The sequence below is a fragment of the Zootermopsis nevadensis genome, unplaced genomic scaffold, assembly GCF_977971745.1.
Source record: "Zootermopsis nevadensis isolate Lab colony 2312 unplaced genomic scaffold, Znev_1.0 Znev_ptg000024l, whole genome shotgun sequence".
In the NCBI taxonomy this organism is placed as follows: domain Eukaryota; kingdom Metazoa; phylum Arthropoda; class Insecta; order Blattodea; family Termopsidae; genus Zootermopsis; species Zootermopsis nevadensis.
This window is the reverse complement of record NW_028259156.1, coordinates 136,462-159,278: the sequence shown is the minus strand read 5'-3', so window position 1 is coordinate 159,278 and position 22,817 is coordinate 136,462. Positions and strand designations below refer to the sequence as shown.

Below are 22,817 nucleotides of genomic sequence, written 5' to 3'. Positions count from 1 at the left end.
AATTTGGTGTCATGGGTTTACTTTAGAAGTTGTCAGATAAAAATGATTTAGCTTCATATTGGTCCGATATGCTTAACTTGACCTGAAGTTCAGACAGAACTTCTCTGTTTTTATAAAAAAAATAACTCGCTGTACAGAAAGCTATTCTTGGTACAGAATACACATTATGTTTCAAACTTGCTTGACATTTTGATTGTGATAAGAGATAATTTCTGACCGTTTGTAGTGTGATCAGATTTGTGTTCAGAATAAATGAATGCAGACCTCAGAGACATGCAAACTGCACATTTGGAAAATCACATACATATTTATCTGCACTGCATACTCCCAGTCTTATTAATGGTATGCAAATGTATACTGTAACTCATATTAGAAGCCAAAGCAGTTTTAACAGAAAATGTTTAGAATGTACTCCATGATATTCTTTGACACGTCTAAAAGCTTAGTGATCAAAGACTGCATTTCTGATTTACTGTCCAGCAAGAGTGGCATACAAGCTCTTCTATCTTTTACCGGTGGACAAGGGCACCTGACGTTTACTCTTATGACTGGGGAAGTATGTCTAAGTGGTTTCTCTTTCCTGCTTTGGTACACAGATTCAGCACTCAGTGCTGAGTCACGATCCTCTGTAAGTACAGTACACCCTGCTTTACTTATGTATATGTATTCTTGTATGAAAAATTTAAAGTTAATTAATCTAAATGTATCACAGTTGAGATCCAGGTTCTGCATCATTGTTGTTTGTATTATTATTACCACCATAAATGTAATGCATTCTGATCCAGCTTTGGGACCTAGGCATTCCGTTTCTTCCACTCCGTTGCCTTAGTCTGCTGTGAAAAGTTCTTCGTCTGTCTGTGTTATAACGAAAACAGTGAGAACTAAATCACGTTTTGTCTTGCATTTCTCTCCTGACTTCTGCAGACATTGAAAAGTCCTTAAATGAGCAACTCAAGTTTATCTTGCTTACCTGCACCAAGTTTAAAACAAAATTAAATTTAGATGCCTCTTTTCATATTCCATTTGTAGAGAATGACCTTCTTCTTATCAATAACACCAGTGTTTGATATAGTTGCTGTTTAATTACCCCATATTTAGCATGATTTGATCCAGACCAAATTTATTCTGCTACATGTTGTCCTTCCTCTGGTGCAGATGTCTCAACTTTAGACCCAGTAGATAAAATTTGTTCGGGCTGTTAAGACTCCTCATTATTGTTTTTTACTTAAAATACACACTGACTCCGTATGTGACTGGTGCACACAGAACTACGTGAAGATTAATGTCAGTGAAAGTAGAGTTACTTCCTTTATTAGGGAGAGTAACATAATCCCTTTTGAGTATAAAGTCTTTGGATCTCATATAAACTGTAGAAATACTATTAAAGTTCAGGGAACTATTCTTGATACTAAACTTCATTTTCACCCTCATGTGGACTATGGGCAGGCTGTCATGTTGTTGGGGTCTTATTCTTTGTGCTGTAACTTTCTCCATTTCATCTTTCGACAGTCTTTTCACATTTCAAATTAGCGAGATCTAAAGTTGAATATGCTTCTGTTGGTTGGAGTACACCAACGTCTTATGACGACAACAGGCTCCAGCTCGTTCAGTGTGCATTTTTGGTCCTGTGTTACAAACTTTTTTGTCCTTATAGTTACAACAGTTCCTTACAAGACCTAAATTTCTTTACCTTAAGGAATAGGAGGTGCCACTTAGCATACTTTTTTGTGTTGATGTTAATAATGGATATAAATTCTGTGCTTCACTTGAAACTGTTGGAATTTATTCGTTGTAATTATGTAACAATTATTATAATTTTTTATTATATGTATTTAATCTAGTATTTTGTTACCATTGTTTCTGTACCATCTTTCTGTGCTGACTCTAATTGTCCCCTGTAGCTGCTGAGTCAGCACGTTAAAATGGTGATGTGAGTTTGTCTATCTGCTGGACAGGAACTGTAACCCCAACGAACTTGTCATCGCCAGGCGATCCGCGGCACAGCAACAGTAGTGACTATGACAGTGGGCCGATGCAGAAACGGGCCCGGATCAATGAGGGCTGGGCCACATAGTGAAGCAGCCCATCACATGGGAGTACTTCATCTTGATCTTGGATCTCCACATGTGAGCCATGAGTAAATGCTGCAGTTATGTGACAAGAATATGTGCCATCCAGTATGCCACCACAGTTGTTAGGCAGACAAGCGTGATTGCTGATAACAGTGATAGTGCCTATAACAGTAATGGTTGGCTGGCATCGTTTTGGGTTTTGCTCAAGAAGAAACCAGTTCAGTGCAGTCATGTAAAGTGATAGTAGTAATAAACACATCCACCATGTAGCTTTTGCACAGGAAATTAAAGTCATTCTTTAAAAGGAATCAGAGAGTAAAATCATCATTTGTAGACATATGTAGCTATTCAGACATGCCATGTTCCATGATGGTTGACCCTCAGCGCGTTTTAATTTCGTTTCGGAAAATGATTGCTGTCCGTTGCCCGTAAAGTCTTTTGTGAGTGCATGTGCTCGGTGGAAACGTACCCCTCACAGCTGCCTCATTTCTATGGAGAAGACAGTGAAGCAGTCCTTGTGATGAAGTCCAAATTGTTTGTAGATAGTTTATCAGATGCAAAAATATATATATATATATATATATATCATTGACTTAGAACTGTGTAAAGAAATGTTTTTGTACTTGATTTTTGTTGTGTGCAGTGCTGCGTGACTACTATGTAGCCCCCAGATGAGCATCTATTTTACTATGCGAGTATGTGAACATTCCCCCATAGCCATGCTTTGTTTCTTGTTTCCACAGCCAGATGAGTACTTGGCATGTAAAGCATGTATGTTGCTATATAAAATCAGGTTCTCTTACATGTCATAACAGAACTGGTAATTCATAAAGCCATGATTTTTTAAACTAGATGCATAAAAGCGGATGTCACATTATTATGTACAGTATGATTATATATTTTTTCTGAGAGACAGTTAGTTTCAGTAACTTGCAATATTGTTTTTAGATGTATGTATGTATTTTACATTTTGTGTTGTCATGCTAAATTTGGTGCTTAATGATTGTAGGCAGGTGGAGACTTGCAGTATTGGTAGGCACTTCCTCTTTGCTAAAACACATCACACGTTGCACGAGACTAATATATAGTCACCAAAGTTGTTGGCATCCATTGGATGGAATGCACTATTCTTATACATATATATCTTTATTGAAATGAATCCTGGTTGGTTCTTCCAGAAGTAATTTGGCCTTCTTGGGCATGATATTTGTTGCTATTGTTATATCATGACAAGCCATAGGAATGGTTTTAACTTAAGAGACCACCACTGGTATAGCAGCAGTTAGCTAAAGCACGTAAACGTCTAAACAGACATACAAAATCACAAGGAGGCAACGTTACCATTCTGTACACTGTTGATGTTACAGTCATACAATACAGAAAGCCAACTTGTGCATATTTGTTTTGTGTTGTACTTTCTTTCAATTTATCAATTACATTAGTTTAATTACTTGTGCCAGTGTTCGGAGGTCTCGTCACTAATGATATTCTGTCTAAAGGAGAGAGTTATATTTCTGAAATTAAAATTGTATGTGTGTACTCATTTATGATAGTATAACCATACCATGGATCACATTCTACGATACTAACTCTGTATTCATATATACAAATTGTTTATATTGTGACCATGATGAATTGGGAGAAACAGTCAGGTTTCTGACACCTAGTTAACCTACCGCAGTGTTCACTATTACTCCTCTGAAGAGATTTTATGGTAGAGCAACTACTTCACTGTATTTTAACTACTGATGCACCTCTCACATTGTGCCAGTAGGTGCAGATAATGTCCTTCATATCTCCACTTAGGATGCCTTACTCCGAGTGCCTCAAACATGTGCTTGTCCACTCTGGGTTCTAACCGATTACATTCATATGTCAATTTTGCACAACTCCTTGTCTTTGGGGCTGCAAATGTTGGAAGAACGTTTCTGCTCAGAAAATGTGTGTTGGTTCTGAACTGGAAATCTCTTAGAAGTTGGTAATATGTTAGAAAATGATTTGGAAAGTTGTTTTGTTTTGTCATGTGATCTGGCAGAGCTCTACCAGTGGAGGTTTGTTTGTTGTAGGATCGTTCACCTCTGGTTAATGTATTTTATAAAATTGGATATAATCTACTGAAATTTTGTAAACACCACATGTATTTTAACAATATTTGCTATTATTATATGAAGATGTTATATTTTAATATGAGGTTGCAGCCCCAATGGTCTTGTTGGCCCTCCTCTGACACTCTGTGCCTTCACTTTCCTCATTCCACTCACTAACTTTACACGGCGAAAAGCAATCAAAATTTTAACAGATTTTCTATGAAGCACAAGTACTAAACCTTAGTGAGAATGTCTTACTAGGCAAGTCCAAAGTGAGATAATGTATTTATATAGAACGTGTCCAGAGGTGCACAATTTGTATAGCCATTGTGACAATAGAAGAGCTCTATTTTGCTGTCTGTAATAAAACCACTGTGCTTGTATAGAAGTGTCGTTGCTTTTGTCTTCCAATGGATGGAGCTGCAGTATCTGTTATACCAGTAGATTTGCAGACATGTCTTTTTTCTTTAATTAAAAATACTCATGTTGATGAACCATGTACTTAGCTCTTCATTTAATTCCAGAGTTTTTCTAAAGGTTGTTGTAATTATTATTGGTTTTTTACTTGCTGACGTGCAATATTATGTTACAAATTTAATATAATGTAGTCTAAATTGTTTCACAGTACTTGCTTGTAGTCATAAAAGCCATTGTTCTGTTTGGATTGGAGCAAAAAAAATCCTCCTACTGGTCATCGTCCTCCTTAGAGACCATGTATGGCAGCCACGTTGGTGTGGTGTGTTGTTTCTCATGTACTCGACAGATGTCTGCCGTACGTGATAAAAATAAAGATTTGGATGTCAAATATATTGTTCCCAGGTCATTTTACATGTGGAATGTATTGATTTATTTCCTTGCATCTTGATTCCCAGCTGTGAGATAATTTCTCACTTTGATATAAAGATAGAATTCCTGTGGTATTCTTTTTACTGACACAGTCACAGCTGAGTAAGGGGAGTGCAGCGTATTGAAATTCTTGTTGCCAATGAAACAGAATCTGCATTTTAATCACGTGACTATAACTGATTCATGTAATGGTATTGCTGAGATAAAATATGTGCAGTGCTTTTCCCTAACAGCAGTTATAATTCAGTCATTGATGCCATTTATAATTGCTTGTTTCCTTTATCTGTTTTTACAGAGTGGTTTAAACTTGTGTATGGATATATGTTCCTTCAGCAACTTCATATGCTGCTCAGAGATACAAATACAGGTCTCAGGCTTGTCGTTCACCAAAGTCTTACATTTAGAATGAGAACCTAGTGATACACTGCATATGCCTGGCTCCAGCACACTTTGCGTTTAATGTGGTTCGGTTTATCCTGCTGTTCATACAGGAATGAACCCAAGTTTTACCAATGCAAATAACCTGACCCACCAGCCAAATGTCTGGAAAGAGGGATGAGTGGTAATCCTGTACACATGAGATATTTGCACCAAGTGTGTTTGAGATAATGTTTTGATTTACTTGGTGTCAAGAGAATTATTTAGATACACCATGTGGCATTTAACAACTGAAGGAGTCACAATTTGGTAGCAGAATTTTTTTGGAAAAGCTGCTACCTTTTTATTAACCCTAGCTTAAATAAATCTGAAACCTGAAAAGGGAGGTTTGGGTCAAAACAGTTTGACTTGCCTTAATATTGCTTGGCTAGGGAAGTGGAAGGATATTGATGAAAGTAGCCCAGCTTTGCTAACTAAAAACATAAGAAATAAATTCTTTTAAAAAAAATATATTGAAGATACGTCCAGAAAAGTTATCCATTTTTACCAAATGAATACAGTATTTTATGCTCTCCGTCTCCCACCCTGTTCTAACACGTCTGGCTACTGCTCTCCACAGAGGTCTGGTACGCGGACAGCAAGCACTGTTTCGAAAGGAAATGCTCACTCAACAACTTAATGTACAGTACTGATTTAGACCTCCAACGGGGTTGAACATGCCACAACAGATAATCACTTGGGTGGGTCAACATATTCCGTGAGAGTAATGTGACTATAGCGACCCTTCAAGCTGGCCTCTGATCTTCTCATTCTTTCCCTTTCACTGTATAGCCAACCCCAAGGAAGGGAAGAAAGGGAACTATGGGCAGTCTGACAACCATGACTGGTTACAGAGAACAAACTCTGGGTACTGAAAGACTGAAGTGTTCACCCTGCCAGGTATTTAAAAACCATCTAAATGTCACAGCCCCAGGGTGGTTTGTCACAGAAATATTCTAACATTGCCCTTTGCATCTTAAAACCTTGCATATTGCGTAGTGTATTGATATATAAAATCATGCATACAAACAAAACTGTCTACACTTTGAAAAGACACTTGGTGCCAAACGCAGATGAAAAATATTTAGATTTATGCTTGCATATACTATGCCTCCTAATTCTACTCTCTTTTTCTCCACTTTATTTAAGGCTGGTTTGATTTAAAATTACAAACAAAATTCTCACGATAGTAACGATGTTTCTTACTTGATTCCTGTGACCATTCTTTACTTTCATCAGCTTTATGTGGACATTGTTTACAGCTCCACTGGTATCAGCACTTCCGGTGTACAAGTTGAGGAAGGCAAATATTATAAAAAGAGCCGTGTACAAACTCATTTGTATGTTGCCATTTGACCCAGCCCATCTTTTGCAATTCGTGGCAATTTCTTGCTTTGCCGATGTAATGCGGATCCTAGGAATAAGGAGCATTGATTATGCTTAGAAGCTGTCAACTTCAGCTAAGTATGCACATTACATAAAAACACCACTGACTTTCACAAAATATATTAATATGAGTGCAATATAGCACAGTCTTACCACAATTAGAAGGTAAGTGTCACTGTCAGAAGAATGTACTCCCACCACGGCCTTTGCAGAACAATCCTGATCACCACCCATCATAAGAGGGCTTCCATATTTATTGAAATGTTCTACTAAGGATGGTATATGATGATGCAAATCTGAACCTTTAGTCACATGAATTATTTTTGATAATACACCATAAAGATGATCCAGAACCAAGCATACCTGAGGGAAAATAAAGATTTTCGCAGATTATTCATTCATACAATTTATGATGATTTTCATTATGCCCCAGAACCACACTACAGGAAAATATTACAGTACAAAGGCAGCTAGTAAACTTTTGAAAATGGGCACAATTCAAATATTTGGGAATGATCTTAACATACCAGAATTGAATTACCATAAAATTAAAACCGGACTAAATTCAAGGAATGCATGCCATGCAGTTCAAATTTCCATGTCTTTCTGTCTCTAAGAATATTATTCTTTTCCACTCCATGGAAAGGGTAATTTGTCTGTCCCTTCTTCACATTACATTTCACCATCTTTTCTTTGGTCTTCCTAAGTCTCTTTTGAAGGTCTGTACTGTAGTACTCTTTTTGGTAATCTTGTGTCTTGCATTGTGTTTACATGTTGTGACCAGTTATTACAACATTGCCATATTACATCTCTTCCAGGGTACGCATTTCATTTCTTATAATTTAATTTCATATATGGTCTAGTTTCATACAGCCTTTGATTTCCATTCGTAACTTCAGGACTTTCTTAGTGCGTACCCAACATTCATTCCCATACACTAAGACTGGTGTAGCCACTGTCTCATGAAATGTCAGCCTTGTTTTGTTTTTCAAGGTCTATGTATAGCACCACATTGCACCTTGAATCTCCGTAATATTTTATCTGTATACCTGTCATACTCCTTGCTTATTTCATACCCTAAGCAACTTAACTATGAAACTTGTTCTAGACGTTGATTTTGGAGTCCTTTTTAACCTGATTAGATATTTGCACCAAAATGCCATCACTTTGGTTTTCTCTTCAGATGTTTTAAAATTACTAATTTCTTACATATCTGATATAAATGGTGTATTAACCATTGCAGGTCACCTTCCTTTTCTGTATTATTACTACATTGTCTTCATACAATGTATATTTAAGCTTATTTCTCAGCTTAAATTTGTTCCAGGGTTAATATTTCACTTTCATAAGTTCCATGCTAGTCCCATTGGGTCCCATCACTTTCCTGCTTTTTGTTTCTTTTAATAACTTTTGAAGTCTATTCCTTGTTGGGTTTCTGGTTCTATATTACCAAAGAATTCATATTCTTCCACCTGAATCCATAATTCCTTATAAAGCTCTATTCATTTATTTTCTTCTGCTACATTTAGGCTTACCATATATTTTTCAGACTTTTATTGCTTTATATACAAATACTTATTCTGCATGTAAATCATCTTATATAGTATAATATATTACTTATGAATTTATCCAATGATTGTCCTTAGTTTCAGAGTTCCTTGCTGCCTCATTCATCAGGGTGATGATGGAGGCAACATGGACCTCTGGAACACCAGTAAACTTCTACCACATTACATGGCGCAACAACCCAGAAGACAGCCATCTTCAGCCTCACTGCCATGAAAACCTCAAATTCTACACTTCTGTATCACTCATTTCTAAAATACAAACCTCAAAGCTGCCAATCCAATCACGAGATCCCACAAAATTTGAAGGTTTGTCCTCCAGATGAATTAACACCTGCTGAATGGCGAGGATGCTGGGCACTGCAGAGGAGTGTCGCATAGTATCTACAATCCATGAACAAATGGTTTGCAGAGTGCGGTAGCCACAACCCCAGCCCTATGTCAAATACTCATTCTCAGTCAAGATATGAGAAGAATGAACCCTGCAAAAGCTTCTAATTATTTCCTTCACAAATTGTTGCCCTCCTCACTTTCCAAAGCACTGAAGATCAGAATATGGAAAACAAATATTTGATATGAATGTGAAATATGGCCTCTTATTTTGAATGTCTGAAAACAAACTGATTTGGAAAATATTTTAATATGAGACTGAAGTTGTAAATTTAGCATATTATGTAACAATAATCCCCTCAGGGGCTCACATAGTGAGTACAGGAAGTGGTGTTCCCGAGCTACCCAAAGCCACAAATCATGTTTAAAATTCCCCTTTCATCTTTACAGATAGTGATGGATCTGTTGTAAATGATCTGGACTATTTTGAGTTTAACCTGTTACAGATGGTTGGTTCCATTTTTTCGTCACCCGACTGAGAAAATTTGTTTTCTTCAAATTAGTCTGCAATGTTGGCTACTTATATTTCAAATGTCAATTAAGATCACAGAAGGGCCCCGTACTTACAAATACATGGAGATTATTAATGATGAATCATGATGCCTGCTACATGCTTACAGTATTCTGGTTTGGGACTTAACAACATGCCAAGAACTTAAGGACTGTTGCACAGAGTGTACATACACAGTGTAACTGCCATTAAACACCTAGATGCGTGACATACTGGGTCACCCAACCTTCATGGAAGTACACTATGTCACTCTAAATAAGCAGTGAAGTTGAGGCAGGTTTGAGCTGGAACCTCTTTATTCAAGGTTGCGGCAAGATTAAGGTTCAAACTGCTAGCATTCCAACTCCATTTCAGTCGAACCAATGGGGCAGGCCGAGCTTTAGGTTTCACAGAAGACTCTCCCCTTAGTAAGATTTTTCAGAGCAAATGTATCCACCCTCTGAAGGAAGGTGCATCCTTCGAAACAGAGTGACTTTTAAGGTTTCAAGTTATTCAAGATTTTTAAAAAAAACAGACAACAGATAAGGTAAAAAGTAGTAGTGCTGTGGTGTACCCTTATTCAGTGGAAAGACATCCATACATTCTACATGAAACTTTTCCTGTTTAAGAAATTAAGAGGATTTTATAAAATGCAACATAATATGCCACTCTTGCCTTGTGTATGTAAATTTTCTCTCAAACTGTCTTCAATTAATTGTGTGTCTCTACATTAACCTGAGGCCTTACCCTGTCATTCAGACCATCACAGCCATAATGATAATACTGATATGATCCTTGAATTAATGTAGTAGTGCCATCTGTAGTGGGAGGCACAATGTCTTCATGAACGTTTTGTAACAGGTGCTCAGTATAATCCCCAGGACCAGATGCCATTCTTATTGGAACAAAATACGTTTTCTAATAAGAAGCACCTGGAAAGGTGATCATCATTACATCATTAAAGACTTAACAAGGCTACTAGCCAAGAGCACAGAAAGGAAGGAAGAATATGTTTATGATATTAAGCAGAAAATATATTGCTCCTCTTCCACAGCAATGGTAAAGTGAATTCTCCAATGTCTAATCAACTCAGAAACACTGTCCAACAGCTGTTACGGAGCATTTAAAAAAAATAAAAAATTGTTTACATAATGCACAATTTCAAGCTTTCAGACTAAAAATCTATGGCATTTGATGACATTAAAACAGTCTATTACATATGACATACTGAAGAAAGTGTTTAGCACTGAATTCCTTTTAAATTTTCTGGTCTTGACCAAATTTTGAGCAACAAGGTTGGAGAAGAAACGTACATGTGAGTTACTTACAAGACAGTTTCCATTTGTCCTACGTAAGACTTTAACTCCTACATTCTTGAACTTTTACCTAATGATTCATTAATTAAAAGGTCATATAATACATCAAATGACATGATTTTGTAGCATTAGATGCAGTGCATACTGAATAATTTGAAGTATTTCATGCAGTGGGATATTAGTGTACACACTGCTTATGTTAAAGGAGCATAAGTAGAGGTTTTTATCAGCATGTATTTGCTTAAGGTCATTCATTAGTGTGTTTGTATTTCTGGCACTAAATGGGTTTAGAAGGTGAATATTTTCATTGTAGTATAATATCTACAGACCCTAATGATGACTTTGTATTTCTGAAACATATTGCACCAGAATTTGCTAATAAATAAAAGAATTTGTTGTGAGATCCATTTGCCATCCTTGACTTTACATAACATCTTAAAAATTTTTGTGCCAACATTCTGATATGTTAAGCAAGACTGTTATGCTCCTACCAGTAAAGATGAGTACAGTGGAGGTAAATTCTGCTCAACAGTGCTATGAATTTATCTACTTTCGCATCACATATGACTAATAAAACAATTTTAAAGTCCATTTATTTTTGTCTGCATAACTGTAACTATATTCCTAATTTGCAACATATGTAAATGAATTAATTCAAAATAAATTTTTTTTGGCAGGTTCAGAGGGCATATATGCCTTTGTTTTATTTCTCAAAAGTTCTATTTTGACATATGTCGTTTCTTCCAGAAGCCCCTCACAAAGCATATTGATGTATCAGTCCAGAACTTACTGTAATAATACAGAAACCTCAATCATAAACAATAATTAGTGATCACAATATTCTAAAAGTTGTTTTCTCAGTTTTCAACAAAACATATCAATGACCGTCTTCCATTGCAACATCTAAGGAGGCGAAACTGTTTAACAGTGATAAATGAATGTTACTTAGATTTGTTGTAAATGAGAAGAGATTCTCTCCGCAAATAGCGTGAGGCGGTTTTATGCGTTGTCTTACTTTTCTATTATGTATCAATAATAAAACGTGTACAGCGGCCTATTTCCAGATACAACGGTTTCACAAAGTACTTAACAAACACTATGTGAAGGCCGTCGGGAATTGCATTATGTGTGTAGCGAGCCATTGTCGACATTTTGAACTAGAAAAAGCAAAGTCTGTAGTCATTTTCATCACGGTGGTTGGTCACCTGCCGTTGGTACTCCTGTACTACATTGAAATTATTTGTGTGTACTACGACCAACCAGGTGAACAGCCTTGTGTGTTTTCAATGGGAGTTCGATGTGGTTCAGGTTATTAGCCACGTTAATGTAAAAATGGTTTTCTCTTTTACAAGTCAAGGTAATTATGACACAGAGCTTGTGAGTAGTTGTGAAATGTTGTGCTAAGACTGTGTTAAATTGGATATCAGTGTAATAAAGTAATGAACATGTTTATTTGCAGTTGTATCGCCGGGAGTGCCACTGTTTATGGGAGTGGACAAATTTGAAAGTAAGTGCTTTCTCTATATGTTGTTGGTTGTGCGTATGTTATACACTGGAAAGGGCTTTAGGTTAAAAGCAGACCGATTGACGTAGTAATACAATAAATATGGCCTCATAAGGATAGTTTTTTTTTATTTCATCAGTTTAGTAGATACCACATGAAAATTCTGCTCTTAGCTATCAATGGCAAAATTGGTCAGGAGGATATTTTTAAACCAACTATAGGGACTGAGAGTTGCATGAATTTAGTAATGACAGTAGGATGAGATGAGTGAACTTTGCAACCTTCAAAAATCTGATCATCAGAAGCACAACATTCCCACATTTTGATGTCCATAAGCACACTTGGTCTTCCCCTAATGTGATGAGCGATTTTTAGATTGATTACGTTCTCATCGATTGGAAGAGACAATCAAACGTCGTAGGCATGTGATCTTGTAGGGTAGTGGACTGTGATACTGACCATTATTTCAAAATGTAGAGAAAGGCTTTTGGTCAGAAAACAGGCAGAGCAGATATACAATATTGATAAATTCAACGTCAAAAGAATAAGTGATATAGAATCTAAGCAAGAGTATCAGGTAAAAATTTTGAATAGGTTTGCAATTCTAGAAAATGTTAAATAGAATATGAAGAATAGGGAAGTAGATGTCAATAAAGCCTGGGAAAATATACAGGTTAACATGAACATTTTAGCTGAGGAGAGTGTAGGTTATCATAAAATTTCGCAAATTAAGACATGGTTTGATTAAGAATGTTCTGTCTTGGTAAGATGGAGGAAGCAGGTTAGATTGCAGTGGCTCCAGGCCTGTATGTGAATAAATAGGAATAGGTATGCCAGTGTAAGGCGCAAAACCAGCAGAACATTCAGGAATAACAAGAGGGAGTATCTGAAAGATCAGATAGGGGAGCTGGAAATGTAACACCAAAATTAAAAGCATTACAGTTTTTTATAGAGGCACAAGTAAATTTAAGAAGGGGTACAGAACTAGGACAAGCTTGATCAAGGATGAGAATGGGGATCTGTTTGTGGACTCACATGGCATCAAGGACATATGGAAAGATTACTATAGTAAGTTGCAAAAATGTTCACATGGATAATCAATTTAATGAGCCTGAAGTACATACAGCAGAGCCCTTTATCCCAGAACTGAGCCTTACTGAAGTTGAAATTGCCATTGGAAAATTAAAATGTTATAAATCTCCAGAGGAAATAGTCCTTACAGGTGATAGCACATTGCACTCAGAGATAGATAAGCTTATAGTCTCAATTTGGAACCAGGAAGTAATACCACAACAGTGGAAAGAATCAGTTGTTGTCCCTATTCACAAAACAGGTGGGCGCAGTGACTTCTGAGGTATCTCTCTTTTGTCAGCGACATACATAATTTTGTTCAGTATTCTTCTGGTACAGTTAATGCCATTCATAATTGAAACTATCAGGGATGATCAGTGAGGATTCTGCTGTAATAGGTCAACTATTGATCAGATATTTTGCATTTGACAAAATAAAAATTGTGAGTGGGTTTTTTTCTTTTTCATTTACTATAACGATGGTTCCTAAGCTGGTCATTTTCACAAAGTTGCAGTTCACATAACAAAGTCAGCACCATCTTTTTTGTTGTCCTTTGTAGTATGTTATTGGTGTACAGTAAAGTCATTGCTATAATTTATATTCAGCTCTTGTTTGGTTTTTGATAGATGATGTTCATGCATTTCAGATGAAGAGCTCATCAAGTGGGGTTGGCCGGAAGATGTTTGGTTCCATGTTGATAAAGTGTCTTCTGCACATGTCTATCTGAGACTTCGCCCTGTAAGAACCCACACACACTTTAAGAGGTATCTAGATGTTGCTGGGGATGCACCAAATACATTGTTGGTTGTTTTGCTGGAATATTACAGTTATTTCTGTGTTTTGCTAAAAGAGGGAGTCCATGTGGATTTCTTAATCACAGAATAGCCTTATTAGGTGTGTGACAATTGTCATGCACACACACTTTGCTGTAGGTAAATGCCTCATAATTCTCACAATTGACTTATTATTTGTAAAGTACGGCTTTTAGATTAGAGTTTTGTACATCTTTTGAGTAGAGAGGCTAAAGCTAATGCCTTGTCTGGAAATAATTTCCTGTCTTCCACATTTTATTTTCAAAGCTATTCAGAGAATTTTGTTTGTGTTGAGGGTCTACACTTCAGCTTGTAACAGTAATTTTATTATGGTTTGGATTGGTCTACAATGTCATCTACTTTTCATGAAACTCAAATAGGTAAGGTAAATATTTTTAAAAACTGATTATCTTGGAGGAAATACATACAAATCTTAAGGTATGAATCTGATGATCTGTAACTAACTCCACGGAGCAGAGTCCTTCTTAAGAAGTTAGTCAAGTCAGTCAAATTTCTCATAATTTATGGGGTCCAAAGGTTCATTACAAGAGCTTATACTGGGCCAGATATATCCACTTGATGTTGAAGAACTCTCGGGTTACAAGCCACGTCAGGTGGCTGAACAGTGAATAAACCATATCTTCTGCCAACGTTTCGAGAACAATCTCTGCTCTCATCCTCAGGGCTGTTGCTTCATTGGTGAGCACGCTACAAAGGACCAGATTTTTTACGCAGCAGCCCTGTACTACATTGGCCTTAGAACCACACGTGTATCTCACCATTCTAGATTTGCCTGGCACCAATGGGCCCCTCCTATGCCTAATCAGAACAGGTTGTCTTTGTTTACTTCTTTGCCTTACCACTCCCCGCACCTTTCCTTACCCTTAACATGCTTTTAATATTACATAGAAATATTTTTCATTATGGTGTACATATTTAATTAATTATGAGAAAGTCTCTGCATAGCGAAGTACCTGTTTTTATAGCTTTGTGAAAAATGGATTGTGTAATTTATATCACAAATAAGGCAACGTGTAATTTAATTGGATTTATTTTTTTATTTATTTGCAGTTTATTTAAAAATGCTGCCAGTAGCTTAGACTGTGTAGTGTCAAATGATAGGTTGACTAATGAGTGCTGAATTGGAAGGGATGTGGAAGGAAGCAATCATGGTTAACTTAAGGTGTATTGTAGCATTTTCCTGGTCTCCAGGCCAAAATTTGAACCCTGGACTAAGTGAATATGTACTATGAGTTCTAACCACTTGGTTGTGATGGTTGGAATACATATTTACACTGTTATATCTGTCTTTTGTTAATGTGATTTCATATTATCTTGAATTTTGTTGTTTCTACACCAAATGCTGGACTGTTTTACATGGGATATTAAAATAAAGTTGCTATTGAAGATGACTGTGTTGTGGGATGTTGCACCATGTACTCTGGTAGAAATTTACTGACTTTTAAGAGTTTGTTAACCATGTCTATTATCAGAGTGATGAACTGGTCAGGGTGTGACATCGTAGAAGACAGTGTTCTTTATACTTTCCATCATGAGAATCTGAAGTATCATAACGAAGTTGCTATTGTATTGAATTCACCCGAGTTCTGTAGGAGTTACCCCTTTATAGATTGTTTTTGGTGCATTCCCTGATGTCTGTATATAGAACTCTGTAATATAATTGAAATTCTGAGTGAATGGAAGCAGCTATGGACGTGCACAACCTTTCATTCAAAAGCTAACACCTCCATGATGTCCGGCGAAATAAAACGTTTATGTAACACTGTTCAACAGCCAAAATATATCGGAGATGAAACTAACCAATTTTTACTAATTTTGAGCTGTTAAACACGAAAATGACATTCATTTTGCATGATCTACAAATCTACGTGAGTGGCTAAGAGGAAAAATGCAATCTGTGACCGTGGTGTGGCAGGAACTGCATAACCATGTAAACGACTGCTACTTCTGTCTGTATTCCTATAGCTCATGCGGTTCATATGAAAGAGACATACGATAACATTAAACAATTAATTAATGGTGAATTATGACAAATATAAGTGGTGTATATGTGCAGATTTAAAAGTGATGGCTATCATACTAGGCCTTCAGCAGGGTTACACAAAATATTGCTGCTTACTGTGTGAGTGGGACAGTCGTGCAAGGAATATACATTATGAAACTAAACAGTGGCCCCTTCAACAGAACTTGGAACCAGGTACTAATAATATTGTCCGTGAACCACTGGTAAATAAAGCAAAATAATACTGCCAGCATTGCACATTAAATTGGGTCTGATGAAAAATTTTGCAAAAGGAATAGACCGAAATGGAGAAGCCTTTAGGTACCTTTTCACAAATTTCCACGACTAAGTGAAGCTAAAATCAAAGAAGGAGTTTTTGTAGGTCCCCAAATAAGAAACCTGATTGTTGATGAACATTTTGTTGACATTTTGATGGGAGGGGAGAAAATTGCATGGGAATCCTTCAAATTAGTTGTTAGACAAATTGTTGAAATTTACAGTAAAATTGGGTGCAATATGTCTCTTATAATGCATTTCCTCCACTCTCACTTGGACTTTTTTCCTGATAATCTTGGGTCAGTTAGTGATGAACATGGCGAACGATTTCACCAAGATATTTTTACTCTTGAAGGCGTTATCAGGGGAAATGGAGCGCATCAATGATAGCTGATTACTGCTGGTCGGTGGTAAGAGATGCCCCTGAGGTAAAATACAGAAGAAAGGCCGAAAGACAACGTCTATAAGGTAGGTGAAAAATTTTAAACATTTGCCCATCATATGGATGAATTTATTCGTGATATTTCACAAAGTACAAAATATCTGCAAAATGCAAACTAAGTGAGCTTTTTTATTGTCATTTTCGAATTTAGCAGACGAAAATACATAAGAATTGATTAGTTTCATTTCCGATATATACAACTCATTAAAATTTGTTGTCTAGTGTAGTCAGACTTTGGAATGTTGTGTCACTATGCTGTTTTGGATTACCATTTGTTAATGTTAACATAGAATGAATTGTCCATTTTCTAAACGGTGATAATATCAGCATGTGAATATGTGTAGTTGGTTGTTATTGTTGACTGTGTTACTTTAGAAACTTACAGACTTCTTATCTTCAAAACAGTCGCGTATAAACTAAGAATATTGTGTGACAGAGTAAATCACAGTGTGACTGGCTGAAGGGCTCTTATGTACACGCTGTAAGTGTGGATGCAGTGCAGTCATTACACATTTAGAACAGAGATAGTTGATGACAATTGTCTTCCATGATTATGCTACTGCTTTAAAGTTCAGAGTGGAAGGTCTGGAAATGAGTTGCATGATCATGAAACATGGAAAGTCTCAGATGTACTCGGTGTAAACCCATATGTGGTATACATACAGAAGTGCTGTTTTAGTTAATGAGAATTCTGCAGGCATGTCATGCCCAATACATACATACATCTTTATTACATTCCATGGATCCATAAGTTAGTCAGATGACAATAGGATGTAGAATAAGTCATAATAATACAATACATGTTATACAAATACAAGTCATATAAATGTCACAAAAATACAAACAAACAAAGGGTTCACATGAAATAGAGATAAGTTACAAATAAATCCACCCATTATATACAATAGATAAATTACGACTTGTAAACATTAGAAATTCATCGACAGAGTAAAAGGAGTGTGTAATTTAGTAATTAAGTACACGTTGTGTGTGGACCATGTTGGTATGACAAACCTACTGCTGATGGAATCATAGGTGTCTTCATTTCAGTTTTGTATGGTTATGAGAGGGGTCCTAAAATGCTTTCTAGATACTTTCTGTACTTTGACATTGTGATATAACTGCTTTTGTGTCTGTGTGGTGAACCAGCTTGTGACAAAGCTGACGCTTAATGAAAATAAAAGATAACTTGATCTCAGTTGTCAGTGCTGCAGTTTGTCACCTGCAGAATGGCTATTAGAGGATAGTTTTCTCACATTCATTCTTTGGAGAAGCTTTTCCAAAAGTGTTGTGTTGTGGCCTAGGGGCCTGAATTTTTATGCAGTGCTCAGAAATGGCAGTGAATTCAGCAGTTACGATGAAGTCTATAAGACCTTGCTGTTTCTTGTGCCCATGAAAGGGGTCTATTGGCTGGTATGGTTATAGTATTATCTAATTATCTATCATTGATTGTTCAAGGCAGTCCACACAATGTGCAGCATTGAATATCACTATGTACAGCTAGTGCGCTAATTTCGTTTCACCCTCCTCTTTCCCTGTGTGTGTTCGTGCGTGTGTGTATATAGAGAAGGAGGGGGGCAATTTTTCCGTGTATTTGTAGCGTTGTAAATTTGTGAAAATGTAACAAAGACTAATACTTCCAACAATTGACAGACCTGAGCTCTCATCAGAGAGAACAACCTGCATCAATATAAAATCATACAGCATTTTATAATACCCAGAAAATCGAAACTACAACATTTGCGGAGTATGGCGATTTTTTTTTCCAGTTGTCTGGAGTTGGGAATAAGAAGATGTCAGTGATGTTAAATGGTTTAGATATATGTATGTAGTGTCCCAAAAATATGTGTACACATTATAATACGGAATATTAGCCTTGTTATCGATCTCTGTGCGTTGTTTTTATGAGGGGAACCTTGTGTGGTCTGCACATAACAGATGGCACCTCGCTATATTTTCCCATGATTCACATACCCAAAATGTTGGAGGGTCGGTTGAGTGTCCTCAGGATCACCAGATTTAATCCCGCGGTTACTTGATGGACTTGGTGTACGGCACAAAGCCAGCGACACTTTAAGAACTCTGCCAAGGAATTGAACTGTCTTGCGCGGGCATCCCAGCAGCAAATTTGGTGGCCGCTTGGCAGTTGCTCGTCACTATGAACTGTGGTCATTTTGAACTCCTACACCACATTTGCTAATTCACTGACTGTCGTTGGGAATGTACGTAATTATTTAGTTTATTAAAATGTTTGTATTGCTTTCATTGAATATGTTTATGCAACTTTTTGGGACAGTCTGTGCATGACTTTCCATCTTGATTTTGATCATGGCGTGTTCTTCCTAACTTGTGCATTATTTTAATGTATCAAGAGATTTGCAGCATATTTATGTGTGTTTAATAGGGACAAACAATTGATGACATCCCCACAGCAGTATTGGAAGATGCGGCCCAGTTGGTGAAAGCGAACAGCATTCAAGGCAGTAAGATGAATGATGTCGATGTAGTTTATACAATGTGGACAAACCTGAAGAAATCAGATGGAATGGAAGTTGGACAAGTTGGCATCCACAAAGAGAAGGAGGTAAGTACAGTGAAGAGCACAGGCATGGTGTTTGTACCTGTCTGAAATATTACAGAATTTGGCTTTTATTGATGATGTGCACACCAGAATGCAGCACTTCAGAATTAATAGTAGTTTTACCAGACAGAATTTCATAGGCCCTCCAGTTTCATCATTTCCTCTCCACCTCTGCCTTAATTTAGTTTGTCCTTCATGTGTGTCATCTGCTCCTGGGTTTTCATTTCCAATAATAATTTGGTATTCCATGCTAACCATTCTTTCTACATGTCAAACCATCCGATTCTCCTTCTCTTGATTTAATTCCGTGTTGAACTCTACCTTAATGTAGACCTACTACTGACTGTCCCTTGCTTGGCACTGGCAGTCGATTGGATGTACAGAGTTTGAATCAGCTTTCTGTTTCCATTTGTCTTGATGATGATGTTGCTTCTCTGCGCTGCTTTATTAGATCAGGCAGGGAAGTGTTTGAGTGTCTTCTCATTCTGTGATGAAACTGATTGTTTTTATCCATTTTGTTGGTCCAGAGAGTCTTGAGATTAGTGTTGTGTTAAGAGGCCACAAACAGTTTGAATGTGAAGTTGACCGCTGACCTCCATCTGATACTTACGTCTGCAATCCAGGGCTGTGGAGTCGGTAAAAATGTACCGACTTATACTTAAATATAGGTTAGAAGTCTAAAAAGTGGCCTGATGATTCACGTGGTGGTGGTGGTGAAATGTCTTATCATACCATTTACCATTTTAGTAGGTGTGCCATTATCGAGCTTTTATGAAGGAGTCAGAGGTTTTGTGTACCGACTCCATAGCCCTGCTACAATCTCCATACGTCTTGGTGACACGGTGTTTGATTGGTTAACGTTGTTAATGTGTGTAATTGAACTATATACAGGTAAGGAAGATACGGGTAGCAAAGAAGAGCAATGATATTTTAAATCGTCTTAGCAAGACAAAAAAAGTGACTGATCCAGACTTGCGTGCAGAGAGAGAGAGAAGAGACAGAGAAGAGAAAGAAGACAAGAAGCGACTTCTAAGGGAACAACATGAGAGAGAGAAAGAAGAAGAGAGAAGAAAGAAGGAGAATGCAGAATTAAGGTAATTAATAGGAAAGTCAGTGCATTTATTTTGTATACTTGATTTATTAGGGTGTCTATATTTAAGATGTGTGAAGTGATAACTTTAGTAAATTTAGAAAATGTTCCTAACCCATCATTTTCCTGTTCCAAGCTGTCTTACTTAAAATCAGGAATATAAAATAAATATTTAATCTTTTTCATTCAATGAAGGCTGTTATGTTTTCTTGGACTCTGCTATATGAATTGTGCAGATTACCAACCACATCATTTGTTCGCCTTTGTGTGTGCCAGGGGAGCAGATAGTTTCACTGCATAAAAAAGTGACTTTGGGAGTATGTGATAACCTCAGTAACTTAACTTATCTCACAAGAAAAACAAACACTGATCTTCAACTTACATGCAGGGGATGAAAACATGGTTTAAAACATTTGGTTGTGTACGACTTGAAGCAAGAATTCAGTGGAAGAGATTGAAAATTCAAGAACAAGACAATTTATTGAGTAAGATTGGTTATCATTAGAATTGAAGTGCACTTCTGGTATGGAAAAAAATTCACATTAACTTTGATCATCAGTCAACAATATGTATTACAGTTTGTGTGAAATAACACAATTGACTTATTGAATTAACATTTGTCGACCATGTGTCATGGCTTGTGCATGACAAAGCTTGCCACGCATCACACTAGCATGCCACTAGAGTTAAATTCCAGCCAACAGCCGTCTCTTATGGTGGTTTAAATCTCCTGTTTCCACACAGTGAAGGTTAACCACCTGATAGATACAAGTGAATGATACGGTTTGAATTAATTAGGTATTATTAATGTCACAAAACCTCATAAATGGCTTGTTAAATGTCAGCAGGCTCCCCCCAGCATCCCCTCATAGCAAGGAAAAGCAGCTAGTCTGCTATGTGGGTATGTATCATCCCCCCCCCCCCTTGCAGATGATGTTCTGGTATGTTTGGCCACTTTCTGAACACAGCTGGACAATCCTAAATTTTATGCAAAGAATTGGTGACCTCACACAGTCACTGGTGTATCCTAACACTGGAGAAATTGCATGAAGAGTGCAGTGGATTAGCCTTCATGAAGGAGCAAACGTGAGAAATGGAAGTCTTAGTATGTAGCGTCTTACATCCACAATGAGGACCAATGTGAATTAAAAAAATAATAAGAGGATTGAAACAATAATCAACAGAGAAGAATAATTTCAGATGTTATCCTACCGGTGTGTTTCAAGTACAGTAAAATTTAATTGTATTGTTTGAAAGAAGTCCAGCTTGAGGGAACACGTGGAATCAGGGAAATTGTTACATCATGTTAATTTTCCATGTAGCATTTCTCTAAGAGTTGTTGCAGAAGGTTGTTTTAAAATTTTCCATACATTCCCAAAATTCTCAAATCTTTTGTTCATTTTGAAGCAAATGTTTGAAGTGATTACACCTGTGTTGACTGTTCATTGCATTAAGTTTCTTGATTTTTTTATTTTCATTTTTACAGAAGCTATAGTACGTTGATGAAGACTGAGAACATGACAACCAACACTTCAGGGGATGGCAATGATTCAGATGACTTCATGTGAATTAGTGGATCAGGTGTTATTATACTCATGGGCAGTGTCTGGTTCAAGTTCATGGTACAGCACAAAGCATCTCTTCAGCTCCTGATTATGTCACAGACATAGATGTGAACATAGTTGAGGCAAATTGTTGACTTGAAACTTAATGTAAAAGGAATAAATTACTATTAATATTTGCCATGCATTTTTTCTTTGGCCTAACAGGGCACTTAAAATACCTCTTTTTGAATTAAAAGATATGGTGTCACAATTGTATCCAGACCAGGATTCAGGACAAGATTGCAGATCAGGAACCAACTGTTTGCAAAATACATTTTGTTTTATTAAAAACAGTGCTAATCAGAATAGCTTTCAGATGATATTACGTGGGAAACAGATGTATGAGACAAGAACATGGCTTTACAGGACCCATTATTGGGTTGGATTGTAATACGACTGGTGTCAAGAATGATTCTCCTCCCATAGAATGCACCAAACCCTTCCTTGCTTTCTTTTTAAATAAGAAATGGAATCATCTGTACTGCCATTAGTATTCCATCCTGCAAGTAGCAGCCTGCCACCACAAGGTACCACAGGTGAGATTAAAGTTTTCGATGTTCATATTCTCTACAGGGGGTACAGTACTAAACGTCTTTCTTTTCTAAAGGATTTATTCAAAACCTACTTGTTCAGTTAAATATGCCGAGAGTGCAACTGTGTTCTCCTGTCACCCGCTACAGAATAAACCAACAGTAGGATCTAACGACAAAGCTGGTAAATATATGTACTTAAATCCGTGATACTTGAGGCGTACTACAATCCCACAGAGCATGTCCTTCTCAAAGGACACTTGTTTTACGCAGTAGGGCTACATTGCACAGAAACGCAAGATATTTTATAAAATC

At 36.9% G+C, this 22,817-nt stretch overlaps 3 protein-coding genes across 23 annotated transcripts in view; 2 read left to right on the top strand and 1 right to left on the bottom strand.

Annotated features, from left to right (window-relative positions):
• Mef2 (myocyte enhancer factor 2) overlaps nt 1–4,987 on the top strand; it is a 101,424-nt gene extending 96,437 nt beyond the window's left edge. For 18 of the 19 annotated variants that reach the window (XM_087354916.1, XM_087354914.1, XM_022065762.2 and 15 more), the window contains one exon: nt 1,956–4,987. In XM_087354916.1, coding sequence (XP_087211042.1) covers nt 1,956–2,074 — 119 coding nt within the window. In that variant the 3' untranslated portion in view covers nt 2,075–4,987. The remainder of the gene's footprint in view (nt 1–1,955) is intronic. The other variant, XM_087354915.1, reaches the window with a different exon arrangement.
• On the bottom strand, nt 1,762–11,737 carry Ufsp1 (UFM1 specific peptidase 1). Of its 3 annotated transcripts, XR_015536790.1 has the most exons (6): nt 11,585–11,737; nt 10,001–10,185; nt 8,639–8,809; nt 6,962–7,171; nt 6,629–6,836; nt 1,762–6,027 (listed from the first exon to the last, which is right to left on the bottom strand). XR_015536790.1 is itself a non-coding variant. In XM_022065789.2 (5 exons), exons 2-5 carry the CDS (start codon nt 10,145–10,147, stop codon nt 6,696–6,698), a joined length of 669 nt encoding a protein of 222 aa, XP_021921481.1. In that variant the 5' UTR covers nt 10,148–10,185; nt 11,585–11,737; the 3' UTR covers nt 1,762–6,695. The 3 variants fall into 3 exon arrangements, 2 of the variants coding, with proteins under 2 accessions (XP_021921481.1, XP_021921482.1); XM_022065789.2 differs by having other exon boundaries at nt 1,762–6,836; XM_022065790.2 differs by lacking the exon at nt 11,585–11,737 and adding an exon at nt 11,360–11,570 and having other exon boundaries at nt 1,762–6,836.
• Nucleotides 11,738–11,746: 9 nt separating this feature from the next.
• On the top strand, nt 11,747–22,109 carry LOC110830647 (coiled-coil domain-containing protein 25). Its single transcript, XM_022065793.2, has 6 exons — nt 11,747–11,926; nt 12,029–12,076; nt 13,791–13,882; nt 19,102–19,281; nt 20,170–20,372; nt 21,855–22,109. The coding sequence occupies exons 1-6, from the start codon at nt 11,902–11,904 to the stop codon at nt 21,934–21,936; spliced, it is 630 nt and encodes a 209-aa protein (XP_021921485.1). The 5' UTR covers nt 11,747–11,901; the 3' UTR covers nt 21,937–22,109.
• The last annotated feature ends 708 nt before the right edge of the window (nt 22,110–22,817 follow it).

Excerpts from the sequence above, each read along its gene's own strand:
- LOC110830647 (XM_022065793.2), top strand. The coding sequence starts at position 11,902 with ATGGTTTTCTCTTTTACAAGTCAAG. Across the intron at positions 11,927-12,028 it reads TTTCTCTTTTACAAGTCAAG|TTGTATCGCCGGGAGTGCCA; the intron begins GTAATTATGACA and ends GTTTATTTGCAG. Across the intron at positions 19,282-20,169 it reads GCATCCACAAAGAGAAGGAG|GTAAGGAAGATACGGGTAGC; the intron begins GTAAGTACAGTG and ends AACTATATACAG.
- Ufsp1 (XM_022065789.2), bottom strand. The coding sequence starts at position 10,147 with ATGGCATCTGGTCCTGGGGATTATACTGAGCACCTGTTACAAAACGTT. Across the intron at positions 8,810-10,000 it reads GTGATGGTCTGAATGACAGG|GGCTGGGGTTGTGGCTACCG; the intron begins GTAAGGCCTCAG and ends TATTTGACATAG. Across the intron at positions 6,837-6,961 it reads ACACTTACCTTCTAATTGTG|GATCCGCATTACATCGGCAA; the intron begins GTAAGACTGTGC and ends CCTTATTCCTAG.